Source organism: Lynx rufus, unplaced genomic scaffold (assembly GCF_022079265.1).
Source record: "Lynx rufus isolate CCGP_SWC_20201006 ecotype Redwood Valley unplaced genomic scaffold, mLynRuf1.p SCAF_3, whole genome shotgun sequence".
Taxonomy (NCBI): domain Eukaryota; kingdom Metazoa; phylum Chordata; class Mammalia; order Carnivora; family Felidae; genus Lynx; species Lynx rufus.
In genome coordinates this window covers 171,549-190,486 of record NW_025814845.1, presented here as the reverse complement: position 1 = coordinate 190,486, position 18,938 = coordinate 171,549, and the positions used below count along the sequence as shown (strand labels likewise).

The 18,938-nt window shown below is 62.7% G+C and overlaps 1 protein-coding gene across 1 annotated transcript in view; it reads right to left on the bottom strand.

Moving 5' to 3' along the window:
* The window catches only part of ABLIM2 (actin binding LIM protein family member 2), a 115,669-nt gene that overhangs the window by 61,332 nt on the left and 35,399 nt on the right, over window positions 1-18,938 (bottom strand). The window contains exons 10-12 of the mRNA XM_047091289.1: window positions 17,812-17,905; window positions 7,549-7,636; window positions 5,010-5,068 (exon numbers count right to left, since the gene is read on the bottom strand). Coding sequence (XP_046947245.1) covers window positions 5,010-5,068; window positions 7,549-7,636; window positions 17,812-17,905 — 241 coding nt within the window. The remainder of the gene's footprint in view (window positions 1-5,009; window positions 5,069-7,548; window positions 7,637-17,811; window positions 17,906-18,938) is intronic.

The following is an 18,938-nucleotide window of genomic DNA, read 5'->3' as shown; positions in this document are numbered from 1 at the left end:
CACGTGAGGACACAGGGAGAAGACCGCCGTCTACACGCCAAGGAGGAGGCCTCAGAGGGAACCAACCAGCCCACATTTTGGGCCAGGACTCCCAGCCTCCAGGACCGGGAGAGAATAAATCCCTGCCGGCTGAGGGTCCAGCCTGCACCATTGTACACAGCGGCCCCAGGACACTGGCACGGGCCGTGGAGCCCTGCCCTCCCAGCTGGAGGATGCCCAGCGCCTCCTACACTGTCGGCAGGACAGCAGCAAGGACAGGACAACACCAGGAGCAGATGCGAGGCCACCACGGCAGTGGGAGGGACAAACCTGCAAGGCACAGGGGGTGGTGCCCGGGTAAACCTGACTGCAAGCCTACTTCTGCATCTGGGAGGAAAGAGAAGAGGCAGGGGGCGTGATGCCGGGGCTCACCTCTTCGGTGAGGCGCCCGCTCGCCCGCTCATCAGCGCCGGCCGCCCCCTCCACGCTCCTGGGTACGGCTTCCTCCAGGACCGGGCGTGGGGCCGCCCCCTCCCCTCCGGGCCTGCCCTGTCTCCCAGGGCCGCTGGGCCCCAGCTCCAGGCCCCCTGGAGCTCTCCTCCAGCTACTTGGCAGGCCTGGGGCCACCCTCGGCCAGGCTCTAGAACAATCCCTCAGTCTCAGTGCCCCGCAGACCCCCGGCCCCCCAGGCACAGGCCCCGAGACCCACCTCCCGCACCACCTGCCAAGGCTCGGCTCCAGGAAGACATCCTCTCCCCCACCCTGCCGCCTAGGCCCATCCAGGGGGGGCCGCCCCTCCCCGTCGCCCGGGGGGCACCCTGCGGGAGCCCCCTCATCCCACACGTGCCTCCAGGGCAGGGAGGCCGCCAGTCTTCTCCGCGTCTGTGTTCCGCCACCCAGCCGACGGGCACTCACGGGCCGGCTGTGTGTTGACTGACCCAATGACCAAGGACGTGCCGGGGATGGGCGGTCAGGGCCAGCGCCTTCCGGAAGGCTTTCCTTGAGCGCCCTCAGCAGACACCCAGGGGCCATCCTTGTGCTGGGGAGCGGCCGTGCCCCCGGGGTATGCGGTCAGGGAGGACACAGTATCCTCTGCCTCCTCGCCCGTCCCTGCAGGGACCCCAGGGCCGGCCTCTCTTGCTGGAGAGCAACTGGGAGGCCGGGACCCAGCTGGTCCTACGGGTCCCGGAGCCTGGCAGGGGCGGGCCCTTGGTAAATGACGGGGCTGCTGGTCAGTTCCTGGCGGGTGCCTCTTGTCTGGGTCACCCCCCACCAGAGACTCAGCGAGGCCCACACCACCTCCGCTGTGTGTCTCCGGGGCTGGCTCCGCCACGCTGACCCAACGCTGGCCAGGGCTGCTGGCTCGTACTCCCCGACCAGCTTGCAGGAAGCAACACAGGACACGTAGGGCTCTGCCTTCCTGTCACCCGGGCGCTCACCGCCCCGCCCCGCCCGGGTCTATTCTCATTTCTCAGGCGAGACAGACGAGGCTCTGAGGGGCTGGAGCGAGGGAGGGTGAAGTGAGGGGCAAGCAGGGCACGGCCGGGGCCTGGATGCCGTCCCAGGACACAGAGGGGCGGGCCCCGAGCCGTGCCAGCCCCAGGGCGCAGCACCGGGGGAACAGCTGTCCTCATGGGACGGCCTCGGCCCCAGATGTCCCCAGGGCGTCTGTGGAGACACAGCCCAGGAAGCCAGCTCCGGCTGCCCCCTCTCCTTCTCCCCGTCCACTGTTCAGAGGGCCTCCCTTCCTCGGGCCGGCGGCTGCGGTCATCACGGGCGGACCCCTGGGCTGAGAGCAGAGGGAGCTGGGCTCCCCGCAGGCCCCGAGGCCAGCCTCGCAGCCGGGTCCAGAGGCCACGAGCAGGGCTGGCCACCCGACCTGTCCTTGAGCGGGCTGGCCCGGGTCCCCCATTCTAACCCGGTCACGCTCCGGAGACGGGCCTGGAGGCCTCTTGGCACGTGGGGTCCCTCCGCCAGGTCCCTCCGATAGGCCTCTGGGTTGGGATTCGGGGAGGAGTCCCGCAGACAGGACCCCGCGGTCACTTCCGGGTCAGGGACGCTGGCTCTGTGAGGGCAGGGATGTGCCCGGGGTGGCACGGGGGTGGGTTATGGAGGGAATCGTGGGCTGTATGATGTGAGAGGATGTGGTGCACAGTGGGGCGTGCCCGCCACTTACTGTGACCCTGACCGTCAATGAGACCAACCGGGCATATCCTGTCACTGTGGGAGCAGAGTAACATCCATGAGGATGCCCACGTGTGACCAAAGGGTCTCTGCCGATGGGAGTAAGGAGCTCGAGTTGGGAGGTGGGCTCCCTGGGGTCTCAGGGTCGTTTGAAGGAGGCTGGGGAGCCGGGGCCCACGTGGCGACGAAAGCGGGGTCTGAAGGACGTGGGGCCGGAAGCCAACCCCAGAGGCTCCAGATGTGGCAACGAATGAGGAGGGGCTCTCCCTGGAGCCTCCAGAGGGAGCACAGCCCTGCTGGCCCGTCCTCAGTCTCCGGCCCCCGAGGGAGGGGATACATCTGTGCTCCTTCCAGCCACTAAATTTGCGGTAATTCATTACAGCAGCCACAGGAAGCCACAGTCTCCACGGCTCTGTGTCCCTGTAGCTGGGAGGACCGCCGTCATGTGGGCCTGTCCCCCTTCCTCACCTGCACACAGTCCCCCGGCGCAGGGCCTGGGGAGGGGCACCATCCTTCACAACCTCTGCACCTCACCCCTGGCAGTGGGGGGGGGGACCCCCAGGGCACAGTAGCTTCAGTCCCCGAGATTGAGGGGCAGGGGGCAGGCCAGGCGGGCGGCTCGCAGCCCAAATCCCAGTGTTCTCTAGTTGGGGCTACAGTCTGGGAATCTAGCCGGAAGGGTGACAGGGGACAGTGAGCCTGGCCGCTGAAGCCCCCGGGGTCTCTTCCCAGGCTGTCGGGCTCCCCTGCCCCTTGCTTCCCTCTGCACGGTCGTCAGTCCCTCGGCCTCCTGAGTCTCAGCAGACATGGGCAGTGGCCCAAGCCAGGGTCCAGCGGCCACAGACCTGCCCTCCCCAAGGGGACAAGACCCCGCCCTCCACTCCTGTGGCTCCCTGTACCCAGGGCCGGGCCCCCTGCCTCTCCCCACCCCCCAGGCCCGAGGCCGGACCAGTGGCCATATGGAGGTCTGTGCCCACCAGCGCTTAATGCTGAGTGGACCTCTCTGTGGCCATCAAAGGCGACCATCTGAACCCGAATTAAACCAGAGCCCTGTGTAGACACTTTGACAACTCTGAGAAAAGCAACTGGCACTACTTTAAAATTGGGAGGAACGAGCTGGCAGGTGGAAGGAAGTGTCAGGCCGGAAGAGGAGAGCTCAGAGGCGCAGTTCCCTCGGGCCGGCCTGGCGTCCACGGAGCAACCATGCGAGGCTGTCACGGGTTAGGGGAGGCTTGGGGACGCGAGAGGAGGCGCCTCTCCTCCCCTCCTGCCCCGGCCCAGGGCCCCCTGCCCTCGTGTCCCGGTGACAGGCTGGGCGTCCCCGTGTGCCCACCCATTCCCCCTGTATCCCCAGCACGCTGGGGCAGGACTTGGTCACCTCTGGGCCCCGGGCCAAGAACAGGGCTCGGCACAACCAGACGCTGGGTAAAGCTCTGCTGAATGAACGACAAACCAAAGAGGCGGCACCGTGAGCGAGTGACTGAGAAGCAGGGGCCTCCGAACCCACCAGACTCCGTTTCTACAGGATACGGGAGCACTTCCCTCTGCTGGGGTCTTTCGGAACAGGCTTGGCAAGCGACAGCCGACCTGGGGGAGCCCACCCATCCTGCGGGGGCCCGTAGGAGCGTCTCCTCCGCCAGCCAACAGCCCTGTGAACCTCAGCGGCCTGAGCCCATAGGCTCTCCATCCAGCCTCACGGAAATTCCAAAAACCTTCTAGTCCCACAGATGGGCCCAGCTGGGGCTTGCCGGTTGAGCCCCGCCCTCGCTGCAGGGCTAAGGGCGAGGGGACTCTGCCCGCCCACCGGCAGCCCTCCCCGCTCCCTCCCGCCAGGGCCGCCCCGGCTCATCCCCGCAGGCCTAGCTCCCACCCCATGTCCTCCCGAGGCCCTCCCTGACCATCCGTCCTGCCCCCGACACCAGCCTCTGTTGCATCATCGCTCGTTTGGGCGTCAATTTCCGTCTCTCCCTAGAACTCGGTCCCAAGAGGGCAACCCTTCTTCCTCACTGCGACGACTTTGTGCCCGGCGCCCAGCTGGGCCTCTGGGCAGCGAGGGATTTGCCTTGTCCAGAGAGAGGCCTGGCCTGCGCCCTCGACCCTGAGGGGTGATCTGTGTCCACCTGATAGACTGTCTGCTCGGGGAGGGGGTCACCCTCACCCAACAGGCTTAGGGTGGGGCCGGCACCAGAGAGACACCGTGTGATCTGGGGTGAAATCAACCATGTGGCAATCAGTCAGTCAGTCAGTCAGTGGAGCCCCGGTAAGATCTCTGGACACACAGCTTCCCTGGTTGGTAATACCCGGTGCGTGCGGTCACGCGCGGGCCCGGGGGTGCCACGTCCTGTCTCCGCGGGAGAGGAGCGGCTCTGGGGCTGGACCCCTCCCGGACCCTGCCCCGCGCCCTCTTTCTCTGGCTGATTTCTCGCGCAATAAACCGTAACCGTGACGAGGATAGCCTTCAGCGTGTCTGTGAGTCTTTCCAACGAACGACTGAGACCGAGGGCAGTTTGGGGCCCCTCAAACTTGCAGCTGGTGCCATAAGTGTGGGCAGTCTGGAGACTATTTGGAGACCTGCTAACGTCAGAGCTGTCCCCAAGCTTTTGCGGCCCTCGAGTCCACGGGACCCGTGGGGAGGTCAGCGGGCCAGCGCTGGGAGGCCCCGGGATGCCCGTGCGTGCCCCACCTCGCACCAGCCCCTCGGTGGATCCACCCGGCGCACCTCAGCACCCCCAGGCCTCGCGCTGCCTGGCCCGTGGGCGGGTGTGACCAGCCGGTGAGTCTACAGAAGCGGGTGACCGCACACGGCGCTGACGAACGCACGGGAGCAGATCGTAAATTCCACCAACCTTGTTTTTGTCTTCAGTTCTGGCTGCTTGGCGGCACGCCGGGTGCCAGATGGAGGAACCTGCGGACAGACCCAAGAGGAAGCGCTCAGTGTCCCTTCCCGCGATGCAGGGGCCGTGCGGAGAGTCGGAGGCCGCCTATACGTCCGCGGCGCTCCCCTGGGACTCCCGGCACAGGTCAGCCCTCCTTCCAGGGCCCGGAGCACTTGCTCTCCCTGAGGGGGCCCCCCTGGACCTCAGCCCGACCCCCTGCTCCCTCTCCCTGTGGCTCTGTGTGTGGGTTTGTGCCCCAGCCAGGAGGGGGCGGTGTCTCTTGCACTCCAGAGACCAGGCACACAGAGCCTGGCACCTCATGGGGCTGACAGGTGCATGTGAAGGAAAGCACTACATCCTATCTCCTGCTTGCAAAGCCTCCCAGGTCACAGGAGCTAACGCCTGGGGGTGGAACTTATCACTGTCCCTCCCTGGAAAACATCTGCATGGGCCTGGAGCTCCTGGGGAGACCACGATTTAATTGTGCGTGTGTGTGTGTGTGTGCGCGCGTGTGTGTAAAACAGTCATTTTTGACAACCGTTTTTGATGACAAAAGTCATAGATGAGTAATTGATGGCCCTTATTAACAATTAATAAGGTGGCGGGGTGGCTCAGTCAGTTAAGTATCTGACTTCGGCTCAGGTGATGATCTCACGGTTCATGAGTTCAAGCCCCACGTTAGACTCTGTGCTGACAACTCAGAGCCTGGAGCTGCTTCGGATTCTGTGTGTGTGTCTCTCTCTCTCTGTCCTTCCCCCGTTCATGCTCCCTCCCTCTCTCTCTCTCTCTCTCTCTCTCTGTCCTTCCCCCATTCATGCTCCCTCCCTCTCTCTCTCTCTCTCTCTCTCAAAAATAAACAAACATTAAAAAAATTTAAAAAAATTAAAGAACTCCAACAAAATATAAGTAAGAAAATGAAAACCGTCTATAATCTCCGAGCCACTTCTGGCCGGGCAGCCTTCGGGCACACACGTGCGTTGGTCGTAGAATGTGGATCATGTTGTACGTACGTATTTTTATGTCTTGGGAGCTTTGTTTTCGAGTCCTGCACATTTCCTCATACACTTAAACAGCAGAAGCGTGACCCTTAAGGGCTGCGTGGCATTCTACCACGTGGAAAGAGGATGGATCTGTCCCTGGCCGTGGGATGTGGGGTTTTCTCTCTAAGTCCGTTGCGGGGGAGGGGGTCCACAGCACCCAAGTCCTAGCACGTCCCTCCTACTTGAGGACTCCAAGAAGTGAAGTCTCGGCTCAAAGGGTGTGGGCATTTTTAAGGCAATTTCCCAATTCCTGCGTCACCAGCCAGGTTCCTCACCACGTGGGTGTGCCCTTCGATTGTCAATCGAATGGGGGGAAATAGCATCTCGTTATTATTTTCATCCGGGTCTCCCCAACAATTCCTGGGGGTCAACAGCCCCTCCGTCATATTTATCGGGAAGGTGTTGCCCACGGTAGGGGTGCTGGTGGCAGTGGGGAGGGGGTGGCCTGTCTCACCATCCTCGAAGGCTGCAGGGCTCACCGGGCCCCCTGCCTCTCACAGCTTCGGCTGTACAGGATTCACCTGTCAATGCCTTCATGGCGCCCCAACATCCAGGCGGACCAGGCAGGGTGGGGGCCGGGCCTCCCAAGGGCCCCCTGGCCACGGGACTCCGGGGTTCCACAGTGTACCACTGAAAAGCTCTAACCTGGGTTTTGACCCCTTGTCACACCGACCAGGAAATCTGAAGCTGGGAGAGGGGTGGGACTGGTTCCAAGATCCCACAGAAAGTCATGGGAGGGCCCGCTTTAGACACGGGGCGCCGGCCTCAGCCCAGAGCCATGACGAGCATCTTTATTCCCTGACACTGGGGCCCCCTTGATGGCGAGCTCGTGTCCCCATGCTTGGTGTCGGGCAGGCCTGAAGGCACTATTTACAGCAGGGGTGGTGCCCGGGGCAAGGGGCCCCTCCCGCCCAGACATCTGAGCAGCAGGGGGTGGGGTGGGGGCGGCGCAAAGGACCCCTTTCACGGACTCTCAAGCAGCGACTTGAGGAACAAGAGGGGACGCTGGGGACGAGGCCGTCCCAGCTGACATCAGCCCACGAGGTCCGGCTCAGAAAGGCAGGCCTGTCTGACACACCGCCCCGGGATGACCACCGCGTGAGGTCATGGAACAGCCCGTGTGTGGCCCTGCCGTCCGCCCAGCCCCGCTCTGCTCCCCTCCAGGGACGCTGGACACAGAGGGAGCATTGAGAAGAAATGGTGGCCGCAGAGAAGGGGCCCATCCTCTGCGGGAAGGTCTGAGCAGCCCTGGGCACCCCGCCCCCATGTCCCGGCCATCACCAGGTCCCACGGGTGCCTCCCGCACGCTGCCCGCCATCCCACCGCGTCGCCCGGGCAAGCCCGCTCGGGCTCTGCTCCCCCAGCCCCGGGTTGCGTGGCCGGCTTCCCAAGCAGCACTCCAGCTACCGCAGGTGACCCGCCAGCAATCCCCGGCCCCAGGGGACCGGGCGGCACGGTCGTGTGCTCACCTTGAAGATACATCTCCTCGCCTTCCGCAAACATCCGGCCACACCTGACACATAGCGCACACAAGGGGTGGTAGTGTTTCTCTCCTGCCTGGGGGAAGAACGGAGCAGAGGTGTTTCCGCTGAAGGGAGGGTGGTCAGGGGAGCACGCCCGCACGCGGGGTCCTCAGGAGAAGCAGAGGGTGTGGTGGGGCCTCCCGCGCACACCGGGGGCTCGGGACGGCACCACGGAGAGTCCGGGGCCAGTGCGTGCTCCCAGGCTTTCTGGGGTGCTGAGTGGGGGGAGCAGAGACCCAGCCGTGCCGCCCGACGTCCCCAGGGGAGCAGGGCGATCACCCTGCAAATCCTCACAAGGCAGGGGGGCCGGGTCCCGTCCATCTCTGTAGCTGGCAGGGGGGCGGCGGTGGGGGGACGGCAGAGGGGAGGCCGGAGCGAACGTGATTTCCCCAGGTGGAGGCAGAGGACGAGTGGGGTGGAAGACGGTTAGTCACGGTCCCACGGTCCCTGTACTGCTGTTTCTCACTTGGCATCTACTGTTTTTATGATTCCTAACGCCACCATTGGACTAGGTGGAAATATTAACACCGGAATAACCCGAACAGGTTATAGAGGCTGCTCTGGCTTCGTTCTACGTGGTGCAGGGCAATCACCCCAGAAGAGCGTACCGGGCGCCTCTTCGTGGCCACACCCTCCACCCTGGGGAAGGCGGCCGCGCGAAAGCCCGAGCCTCGCTCTTTCCCAAAATGGCAAGGAGGCTGACCATCACTCCCGGGGTGTGAGCTGGTAATAACCGGTTCCCTGAAGGAGCTGGGAGTGGGGGGACCGCATCAGGAACAGCTCCCCCCATCACTGGTGCCCCCTGCGGAAGCCTGGCCCAAGGTGACCCCTGTGCGAGGAGGAATCCAGAGCTCGCTCCCCTCCCGAGTGGGGTGCCCACGGGCACGGCCCACCGGCGTCTCCGGGCAAAGCGCTAAGATGCTGTGCCCCCCCCCCAACCCCGTCTGCGGCTCTGAAGCCTCAGGAAGCTGTTCCCCCGGGAGTGCCGCCCCCGCTCCTGCCCGGGGCCCTGAATGTTCTTTATCTCATCTCAAAGGTGCCTCCTCCTGAAAGCCTTCCGGGCACTCCTCCCTCCTGGGCTCCTGAAGTTCCCTCTTCCCCACCTGGGGGGCAGGGCCCCACCGCGACCACTGCTAGTCGTGGGGGTCTGTCGGGGGAGCAGTCACACGGCAGCCCTGGCCCAGGCAGAACCAGGGCAAAGCAGCCATTCTGGGGACTTAAAAAATGTTTTTAATGTTTATTTATTTTTGGGAAAGAGAGACAGAGCGCGAGCGGGGGAGGGGCAGAGAGAGAGGGAGACACAGACTCCAAAGCGGGCTCCGGGCTCCGAGCTGTCGGCACAGAGCCCGACGCGGGGCTCGAACTCACGAACTGCGAGATCATGACCTGAGCCGAAGTCGGACGCCCAACCGACTGAGCCCCCCAGGCGGCCCTGCAGTGATTTAAACATTGTGCCCCTGGACCTGTCCTCACACCCACCTCACCCAGGGCCCCCTTCACCCTAGGTTGGGGGCAGACTCCGTGACCTCAAACAGCAGGAGTTCTGTGACAGCCGCGTGCAGGAGAAAGCTCGCCCTGGAGAGAAAACAGACCGTGGGGTGTACCCGAGGCGTGTACGTGTCAGGTCTACACCTGAGTAGGAGGAGAGAGAAAAATGCGGGGCTGGTTTCCAAGACAACAGGCTCGAAACCCCAACTCATCCGGAGTGGAGACACAGCCCTGGGCCGCTGTGAGGGGGCCGGCCCTGCGTCCACACTCTCTGCCATCCGGGAAGCGCTGCCGTCCCCGGCCTGGCGAACGTCCCCACCTCCAAAAATAACGGCAACTACAGCTCGAGCAGAGGCCCTTTTGCGCGCTAACCTGTCTCCACCCTCCAGAAGCCCTACGAGGCACATCATTGTCCTCATTTTCCGCATGGGGAAGGTCACACAGCACACAGGTGGCAGAACGGGAGTGGAGCCCAGGAGTGTGGCCCTTTGTGGCCTCTCAGCCCCCGGCCTGGCGGTCCCGGCTCCAGGGTGCTGACCCCAACCTCACACGCCCCCCAGTCCCCGCCCTAGGCAATCAACACGGAGACTCCCTGAGAGCGAGTGGAGAAACAGACACTGAAGAGTACGGATTCCATCCGCGTGAAGTTCAGGATGAGGCAGACGAGTCTGCTTCGTCAGGGTGGTGGCTGCCCCTGGGGGTCCCGGGGGGCTGGGCACATCCTCCTTCCTGACCTGGGTGCCGGGCACACCCACGAGTCTGGCTTGTGGGCATTTACCAAGCTGCGCACGTATGATCTGCGCACTCCTCTGTGGGACATGCCAGCAAAGACTCTTCCCGCAAAACGGATTGATGACCTAAATTAAGAGCCGAGACTACACGTCTCTTAGAGGAGGACACGGGAGCACATCTTCGCGACCCCAGATTTAGCAACAGAGCCCTGTGTTTGACACCAAAGGCATGAGCAGCAACAACAAAAACAGATTCTTTTCTTCACAAAAATTAAAACTATCGCGCATCTGAGGACGCTGTCGGGAACGTGGAAAGACAGCCCGTAGAAGGGGAGAAAACATTTGAAATCGTAGATCTGACGAGGGCTTCACATCCAGAATAAAGACTTCTTACAGCCCAGCAGCAAAGAGAAAACCGGTCCAATGAGAAAACGGGCAAAGGACCGGAAGAGCCATTTTTCCAAAGGAGATGCACCAACGGCCAGGAAGCACGTAGAAGATGCCCCCACATGGCCATCGCAGAGGGAGTGCAGATCCAAACCCCAGCGGGAGGCCGCTCCGCACCCGTGAGGGCGGCTGTAGTCAAAGCGAACTGAGCCAGAGCGGGAAGTCAGCGCCGGCGAGGACGTGGGGCAGCCGGGGGCCCCCGTGCACCCGCGGCAGGGACGTGACTGGGCCAGTGCCCGGCGCCTGGGAAAGTGACACAGTTACCACGTGACCCAGCAGTTCTGCTGGTGGGAGTGAGAAAACCGACGATCGTGGTAAGCAAAGCAAACCCAGGTCTGCCCCGCAGCCCGCGTGTGAACGTCCACGGCAGCGATTTTCAGAGGCCACAGGGTGCAAACGGTCCAAACTGTGGCCCATCCACACGACGGAATATTAGCCAGCCTTAGAAGGGAAGGAGACCTGACTCGTGGGGCCCCTGATGTCAAGGTGGGACGCCAGAGCTCTGTCTCCGCCACGTGAGGACACAGGGAGAATCTGGTGGCCGTCTGCGGTCCGGGGTGGGGGGACTGCCGCCAGGAACCGAATGGGCCGGCACCTGAATTGTGGCTTGCTGCGCAGGGAAGGACGCGGCCTGGGGTCTCAGCACACAGGGTCCAGTGTGGCTGCAGCAGCCCCAGCAGCCCAGGACGGGCGATAGAGTCAAAAGTCAAGGCACCCTCACTCTCGTATCAACCCCCACCGCGGCCACAGTGACCGGACATTCCGCGTCATCGGAACACTGCCGCACCCCTGCTCTCGCAGGCGTCTCCTCCCAGTTGCCACGCAGGAAAGGCCTCGAAGGCCAGTACCTGTCGCCCAGCCCCCCGCCGGACAGGTGGCCCAGCCCCTTGCCAGGTGGGTCTCTCAAGATGGCTCAGGTGTTTTTAAAGAATATTAAAAGCCCATGAGATTTTTCGGTGCGTGGTTTTAAAACGATGTCTTGTGCCTTCTGACAAGCGGCTGTCATCGTTAATGAGACAGAACAACGCTCATCAGGAACGCAGGAACTCTGATTCCAGGGGCACGCAAAAAACGCCGTGTCTTACTCAGAACCAAGTGGGAGCACAGCCCACGGCCGGCACGCAGGGGCGACCAGCACCGGGGACTGGGGGCAATGCCTCTGGGCTCCAGAGACCCCCGCCCCTCCCTTCCTCACCCGGCCAAGGCAGCACAGAGGGACAGCCCTCGACCGTGACATGCCGGGCACGTGTGAGGCGGCGTCCCCTCATCCCTGGATTCCAGACCGCCGAGGGCGGGGCCCGTGCCGCGTTGAGGCCCCCCACCAGGCCACACGGCTCCCGGGGCCCAGGCATCCACATCCTCCAGCCCGATTCAAAGCTGAGTTTCCTCGTTGACTGCCTAGAACTGAGTCCGGATCTTAAAAGGCCTCGTCACCAGCCGACATAACGAGATCTACGTCGAGGCTCATCAAAACCTTCGGCCGGAGCCGCACAGACTTCCCAGGGCAGCTGCACAAATGCCCTCCTGCCGGGAGCCGCCTCCCCTCAAGAAGCCCAGCTCCTCGCCATGCGGGGCCAGGCAGGCCAAGCGCTGGGCCATCTGCAGTCCCCTCCCCCGAGGGGACTCTCCCACGGCTGACCCTACGTGTTCATGCTCAGGGTGGGGTCTCTGCCCGGAACGCATGTCGCCGGGCTGAGCCAGCTCGCTCCCTCGCGCTCCCTCTCCTTCTCCTGCTCCCTCTCCATCGTTCCCACCATCGAGCCCCACCTAGGTCATGCCCTTCAGGAGCACCGCACTGCTGTCCCCTTGTTCTCCACGGTCCCCCAGGCCCTGGAGCAGAGCCACGTGCAGGAGTGGGCTGGTAGAGACGAGTTGTTCCTAAGTGGCCCCTACAGGACAAAAGGAGGGTTTGGACCAAGTGAGTGTGGGAGCAGATGAATCATCCCTTCTACCTTTGGGTGTGTCCGTGGGCCTATCCGCGTATCACGGCTCTAAGAAGCCCTCAGCAAAGGCCTCTGCTCAGTGCCCTTGCCCGGCACCTCAGACCCAGAAGACCAGGGGACACAGCCCCACCAGCGTAGATGCAGTGGGAAGGGTAAAGACCCAGGCTCCCATTCGTTACTGGATGCATGAGCAGGGGCACGGTATCAGGCTAAGAGCAAGTCGCACACTGTGTCTATGTCTGTGTGTGTCTGTGTGTGCCTGTATCCGCGTGTATATCTGGGTGTATCTGCGTGTATCTGTGTGTGCCTGTAATGTGTGTCTATACCTGCGTGTGCCCCTGTATCTGTGTGTGTCTGTGTATGCACTCCTGTATCTGTGTGTGTATTCGTGTGTGTGTGTGTGTGCCTGTGTTCATCTGTGTACGTGTGTGCACAACCTAAAATGGTGATTTCTAAATGCTAACGGTAGTTAGTCTGGGTGATGTCATTTATTACGGATGATTTTTCAGTTTACTCTACGATAAACAGGTATTCGTTCTGAATATGTTTGTTAAATAAACACAGTCATTAAATTGCAAAAAGAGAGGGAGAAGGTAGGGCCTGGGGAAGTTGACTTTGCTTCTGTCCTGAGATAATGCATTTATTTCTTTGGAACATATGGTTTATTTTCTCCCAGTGATAAAAGTCCCACCCGCTTAGGAGGGTAAAATGGGACATGCCGAAGGAAGACAAGAGAAAGCAAGTAACCGATGCCCCGCAGTGACAGCGGTGGTTTACGTGAAGTGCAGAAACGTTTAGCTGGCTGCCTGACCCAGGGTGGGATCTGGCCAGGGTGCCCCCTCCCACCAGGGCTCCTGGGGGGGAGGCATCGAGCCCAGGCTCCAGCCCAGGGTGGGTGGGGGGAGGGGGACACAGCGCATGTTCAGAGGGCCTGTAGGTGAGTGGTGGGTTGAGGGAGATGGAAAGACGGAAGGCAGGCAGGGGGAGGGAGAGAGGGAGGGAGGAATTCATTAGTGGTCCCAGAGGTACCCTGGGCTTCTGGTTACCATGGAGACAGGCAGGCTGCACCAGGCAGGTGGGGCTCAGACAGCAGCAAGGCAGGGGTTAAGGAGGGCGGGGCCAGTCCCCGCCCCCGCCCACTCCCACCTGTGCAGGGAAGCATTCCAGCCAAAGGAGAATAAGGCAGGGGTGGGGTGATGGGGAGGACTGAGCCAGGGACTCTCCCTCACTCAGCACCCCCTTATCAGACTCTGGTCTAGCTGGTCTGGCTAACACCGCTGTCCCTGGCAGGCAGTTCTCCAGCCACCTTTTAGCCCTGCCCTGGGGGCGACTCCCTCCCTGGAGCCAGCCGGGCAGAGGACCGCCCGGGCGCCCCCCCCCCCACCCCAGCCCTCCCCACACTCCCAGACGCCCATCTCGGCAGTAGGGTGGGGGCAGACGGCCCCTGCGAGTCCCCACCAGACCCACGAGGCTCCTCCACCTGTGCCTCAGCGCGCGGCAGGGGACGCCCCGAGACACACAGGATGCGAGAAAACACGCAGAAAGGGAGGCTGCATATTTGGGAGTAGCTGAGGCAGGGGGAGGGAGGGCCCCACCGTCGCCACCGAACGCACACTTTGCGGGCAGACAGGCGGGCTCTGGGGCGCCCGGCACTGAGACGGCATGCTGCCCGACACACACAGACGCGGCACAGATCGGTGGCTCCCGCGGGCGGGGAGGGGGGCCCGGGCTGCTCTCCGGCTCGGGCTCCGAGGGCAGGAAAGCTCTGAGTGTGACACGCATCTCACGGGAGGACAGAACGGGGTGGGGGGCGACAGGGGCGTCGGGGGGGTCTCACCTGGCCGATGTGGCCCAGCTCCTCGTGAGCCCACCCTCCTGCAACCCAGCGTGGCTCCTCCGGCCTCACCACCGGCCCTCCGAAGCGCCCGGCCAGGCTCCCTACCTGCACGGGGGTCCTCGCGACAGAGCCCGGTCCAATCGGCCGGCCCCCGCTGCCCCTCTCCAGCGCCCGCGCCCCAGACAGTCAGCTGGAACGGACGGCGTGCCCGTGAGGACGGCCAGCCCCCACCTTCAGCCAGCGGTCCGGATCCTCTCCCTTCTTTCTCCTGCCACCCGCCACCGGCCGCCCCCAAGAGCCCACGGCCCGCCCGGCGGGGCGCCAGCACGCTCTGGGCCAAGTTCAGGTGACGCCGCTGCGGCGGCTGCTCCCCTTCCGCGGAGTCGGGCTCGTCTCTGCCCGCCCGCAGCTGCCACCTCGCGAGGAGGCTGCTCAGAGCTTTGCAGAGCCCGCCGACTCAGCCGCGCCAGGGAGCTCGCGAACAAAAGCATGAATCTTCCCCGGGAGGCCCCGTATCCTCCACCGAGGAGGAGGAAAACCCGGACCTGTTTTCCTCCTGCTCTTCGCAATGGGGACGGTCCCCTGCCTGAGGGCAAACCGGAGTGCACCGGAGGGGCTCAGGTGCCGAGCCCCCACGTTCTGTATTTGGCCCAGCGTTAAGCATCAGGCCCCGTGGTGCGGACGGGGTCACCCTTCCCCCTCGACCCTTCAAGGGGAGCCCCACTGACTGCCCGGGGACAATAAGGAAGCCCCCCAGCCCCCGTTACTGGGCTGGAGAACACTTTGCACACGACGTCTCATTGAGTCCCTGGGGTTCTGGAGTGTTCTCTGGGTCAGGACAGGCAGCAGGGTCTAGGCCAGGCGTCCACCCCTGCCCCAGGGCACAGTGACCGGAGCCCACAGATGCCAGGAAGCAGGCCAGGCTAGACCCACACACGCGCCACAGAGCAAGAGCTCAGCGCCCCCCGAGCCCGGGACGCACCCCGCTGGCAGCCGTCAGGTATCCCAGTGGGGCACGGTGCTAACACCAAGTGCAAAGCAGCGTTCACACCCCGCGAGGGGACTGGACGGCACCGGGAGCCCGGGGCGGCCTGGGTTCCAGTCTGGCTCCGCCACCTGCTTGGAGGCGGCCGACGGCCCAGCACACATGCGCGGGGAGCCCAGGAGAGAGCGGAAGGTCGGGACCAAACTTCGCAAGGAACAGAGAGAAACGGTTTGAGCTGCTGGCCGTGGAGTCCTGTCCCCAATATTTACGGCGCCACGTGGAACCCCAGAGAGGGCGTAGCCTCCATCCACAGATTCGGGGAGTGTGGGTATAAGCGTTAGGTATGGTCACTACCCCGCTAACAGGGTAAAAGACGCCCTCAGACTAAATGCCAACAGTTTCATCACGTGACCCACATGCCCAGACAGAGCTGAAGGTCAAAGACCCCGTGTGGAACCAGGCAGCGCGTGGAAAGCGGCCACGATGCAGGCGCTGGGGTCCGCTCAACCGTCAGAAAGACCAGGTTCAAGGGCCGGAAGAAAGTCACGAGAGCGAGCGAGGACCCACGTTCCCAGCTGTCGAACCAGCTCGGATTCCACAGAGACCACACTCACCGTGGGGGATGGGACACCAAGTTCTGCAGGTAAGAGGGTAAATTAGAAGGATCTTTCTGGAAAGCGCTTCGCAAGCATCAAGACTCTTGTGAAGTTCATAGTTGTTGACTGAACTTCGACATTCCTGGGAATAAATCTTAAGAAAAATTAGAAATGCAAAGAAAAAAAAACCAGATGTTCATCTCAGTGCTGTTTATTGTAGTAAAAAAAAAAGAAAAGAAAACTAGGAAGCCATGCTCCGTCTGACAATAAACCATCAGCTTACTGGGTTCTGGAATAGTCCTACGGTGGAAGATAATGCAAGACGGAGCCACGCTCAGTATGGACGCGCCTTGAAAACCCGCCCCGTGAGAAAGCAGCCAGTCAGAGGGCCACCTGCCGTCTGACCCCATTTGTGTGACTGTGCAGAACAGGTAAGTCTAGAGAGACAGAGACGTGGTGTCAGGGCTGGGTGGGGCGGGAACAGCCAGGACGTCGGGTTCTCCTGGAGGTGCTGGAAACACTCTAAAACAACGGCACGAGGTGCGTGCGTCCACGCAGAAACTGACGGCCACGGAGGTGCGCGTTCAAGCGGTCAACTGCGCCGCACGTGAGCTATGTTCCAATCGAGCGGTTTGAAAAAAGGCCCATGCAAATGGGTGATGGGCATTGAGGAGGGCACGTGTTGGGACGAGCACTGGGTGTCGCATGTAAGTGATGAAACACGGGCACCTACCCCCAAAACCAGGAGCACACTCTACACCCTGTATGTTAGCCACCTTGACGATGAATTAGATTAAGAGTAAAAAAAAAAAAAAAAAAAAAAAAAAAAATTTAAAAGCCCATCTTACAAAACAAAAACAAAAACAGGAGAATCTGCTAAGAAGGAAATGTGAACCGGACAGAATCAGAATATAACATACAAACGGTTTGGTCTCAACTATAATTACGTCAAGAGAGAAAAAAACTGGAAGGAAACCAGCCGAGAAGCGAAGCTACCCCTGATCACATTACCCGCGGCTCTCCCGTTCTCTGTACTCTGCACCCTGTCCCCAGTCCGCACGCGTGTGACCACACCCATCCTCGGGCCCCTCTGCAGGGGCAGGGCTGCCCCCACCATGCTGGCCTCCAGGGTTTCCCACCCCGGGAATGAGGAGAGGGGCAGGTCTGCTGCCTGTGGGTGTGATACCCCTCTCCCCTCTCCCCTTCCCACCCCTGGGTGCAGGGGCAAGAGAGGGCTGGGGTGGAAAGAGGTGGGGCTGAGGGCCTGCAGCAACTCTGTCCCCGCCACTCAGATGCCAGGTGTAATTTCGAGAAAAGCAACTCAGAGTTCCAGGTGTGATTCCACTGCAGCACCTGAGACCCCGTTCGTGGGCCAGGCACTGGCTGTGTGTACAGGCAGGGCAGACATCCTTGGGGACGCGAGGGGCACCCCACGTGTCCCACTGCCCCTGGCCCCCAGGCACTCCCTGGCTCAAAAGCCTTTGTCAGGGATGGCCGGGGGGTCCCCCTATCTTCCCGCCCCCGGGGGCTCCTCTGTGACCCCCCTCCCTGTCCCCTGAGGCCCCCGTCACCTGTGCCTTCCCCATGGACAAAGCCAAGGAGGGGCTGAAGAATGGATACGGGGACGAGCCGGGTCTGACAACCAGGTGGATGGGGCTCGGTCGTCCCATGAGATGTATCTTGGGAACAAACGTACCGAGGTGCATGATATACGTTACTTCCACAAAGAGACACAGCCACGTAACTCCCACCGGGATCAAAAGACACAGCGTGGGCACCCCAGAAAGCCTGCCTGCCCCGTGGCTGCCGCGTGACCGGGCCTGCCGGGAGACCACCCTAGGCTTCCTACGGGCACCCGGTCCTGCCTCCTGGACCTCCTCCAGGTCTCAGACCCCCATCTAGATGCGGAAGGGCTGGACCCAGATCTCAACCCTTCCCACCGACTCCATCAGCTCGCAGAGGGCACAGGGGAGACAGTGTCCGGAGAGGGCTTCCTGGAGGAGGTGGCCCTCAGCGAGCAGGCCCCGGAAGGCTGAGGAAGCTGTCTTCCGGCAGAGCCGAGAGGAGTGAGGAGGCAAGGGCTCGGGGGCACGTAGCCTTGCGCGCACACACAGGAACACGGGGCGCCGCGCGAGGCACAGAGCAGGACCTGCCCGGAGAGGGCGCCCGGAGGCCCACTCACCTCCAGCACGTGCCCCGTGATGTACTTCTCACAGCCGTCACAGCGGATGCCGAACTTGGTGTGGTAGTCGGTCTCGCAGTAGGGCAGCCCGTCCCTGCAACGAGACGGGCGGTCGGGACGCGCGGGGGCTTCACCCCGGGGCCCCCGAGACCCCACAGCCGTTGCCAACGAGAGGGACCGCGTCAAAGGGGGAAATGCCACTTCCTCCTACTCCAGATGGCCACCATCAGCGTTTCCTGGGCGCTTTGGGTGCCAGCACACCTCCTCCACTGCCACCCTGGCCCCACGAGAAATAGTGGGAAGAGGGGCCCGTTTTACAGGGGCAGAAACTGAGGCGCACAGAGCGGGGAGCCCCGGGCCCAGCGGTGGAGCGAGAGCTGGCAGCCACCTCCGGAGGCTCAGCCGAGAGAATAAAAGCCGTATCTGGGAAATCGAAGATGTTTCCAGGGACGTGGCTCTTGCTTCCGGTTCATTCTGTCCCACGTTCGGCATCTGGGTGGGAGGCGGCCTATTTACTCAGCAGGTGGCTTCCCGCTCCCTCCGAGAGGGGTCCGGGCTGCCCTTCGAAACCACGAGCCACAAAGGGTGTGTGACGAACGCGCCCCCGTCCGGGCCTGGCACTTGGGCTGGGTTGGGACGACCCTCCCTGTCCCCGGCTGTGGTGGCAGAGGCATCCGGCTGCGAGGGAGGGAGCGGGAGGGCCACAGGGCACGCGTATCTGCCATGGGTGCTGTTCGTGGCGGGGGGCACACCGCGTGTGGGGCACTGCTCCCGAGTACTGGGCGGGCTTGGGCGGGCTTCGGCCCGGTTTTCGGGGTGCTGACGAGAGAACACAGTGCAGGCACGTCGCCCGGCACAGCATGGGACACATGGTGGGAGCCGCTCTACCAGCGACCGCAATGACTATTTTGAGGTCAACACAGCACGGCGGGAGGCCGTGTGGCGGCGAAGTGAACAGGCTTGCCCTCAAACGCCAAGGCCCAGCTGTGTGCCCCTGGGCAGGTCACTTAACCTCTCTGAGCCTCAGCTTCCCCAGCTGTGAAATGGGAGAGGTGACCGTAAGGTCTAAAGAAGAGAAGGTGTGGTCAGCGCCTAGCACAGGGCAGGCACTCGCCAACTGGTGGCCG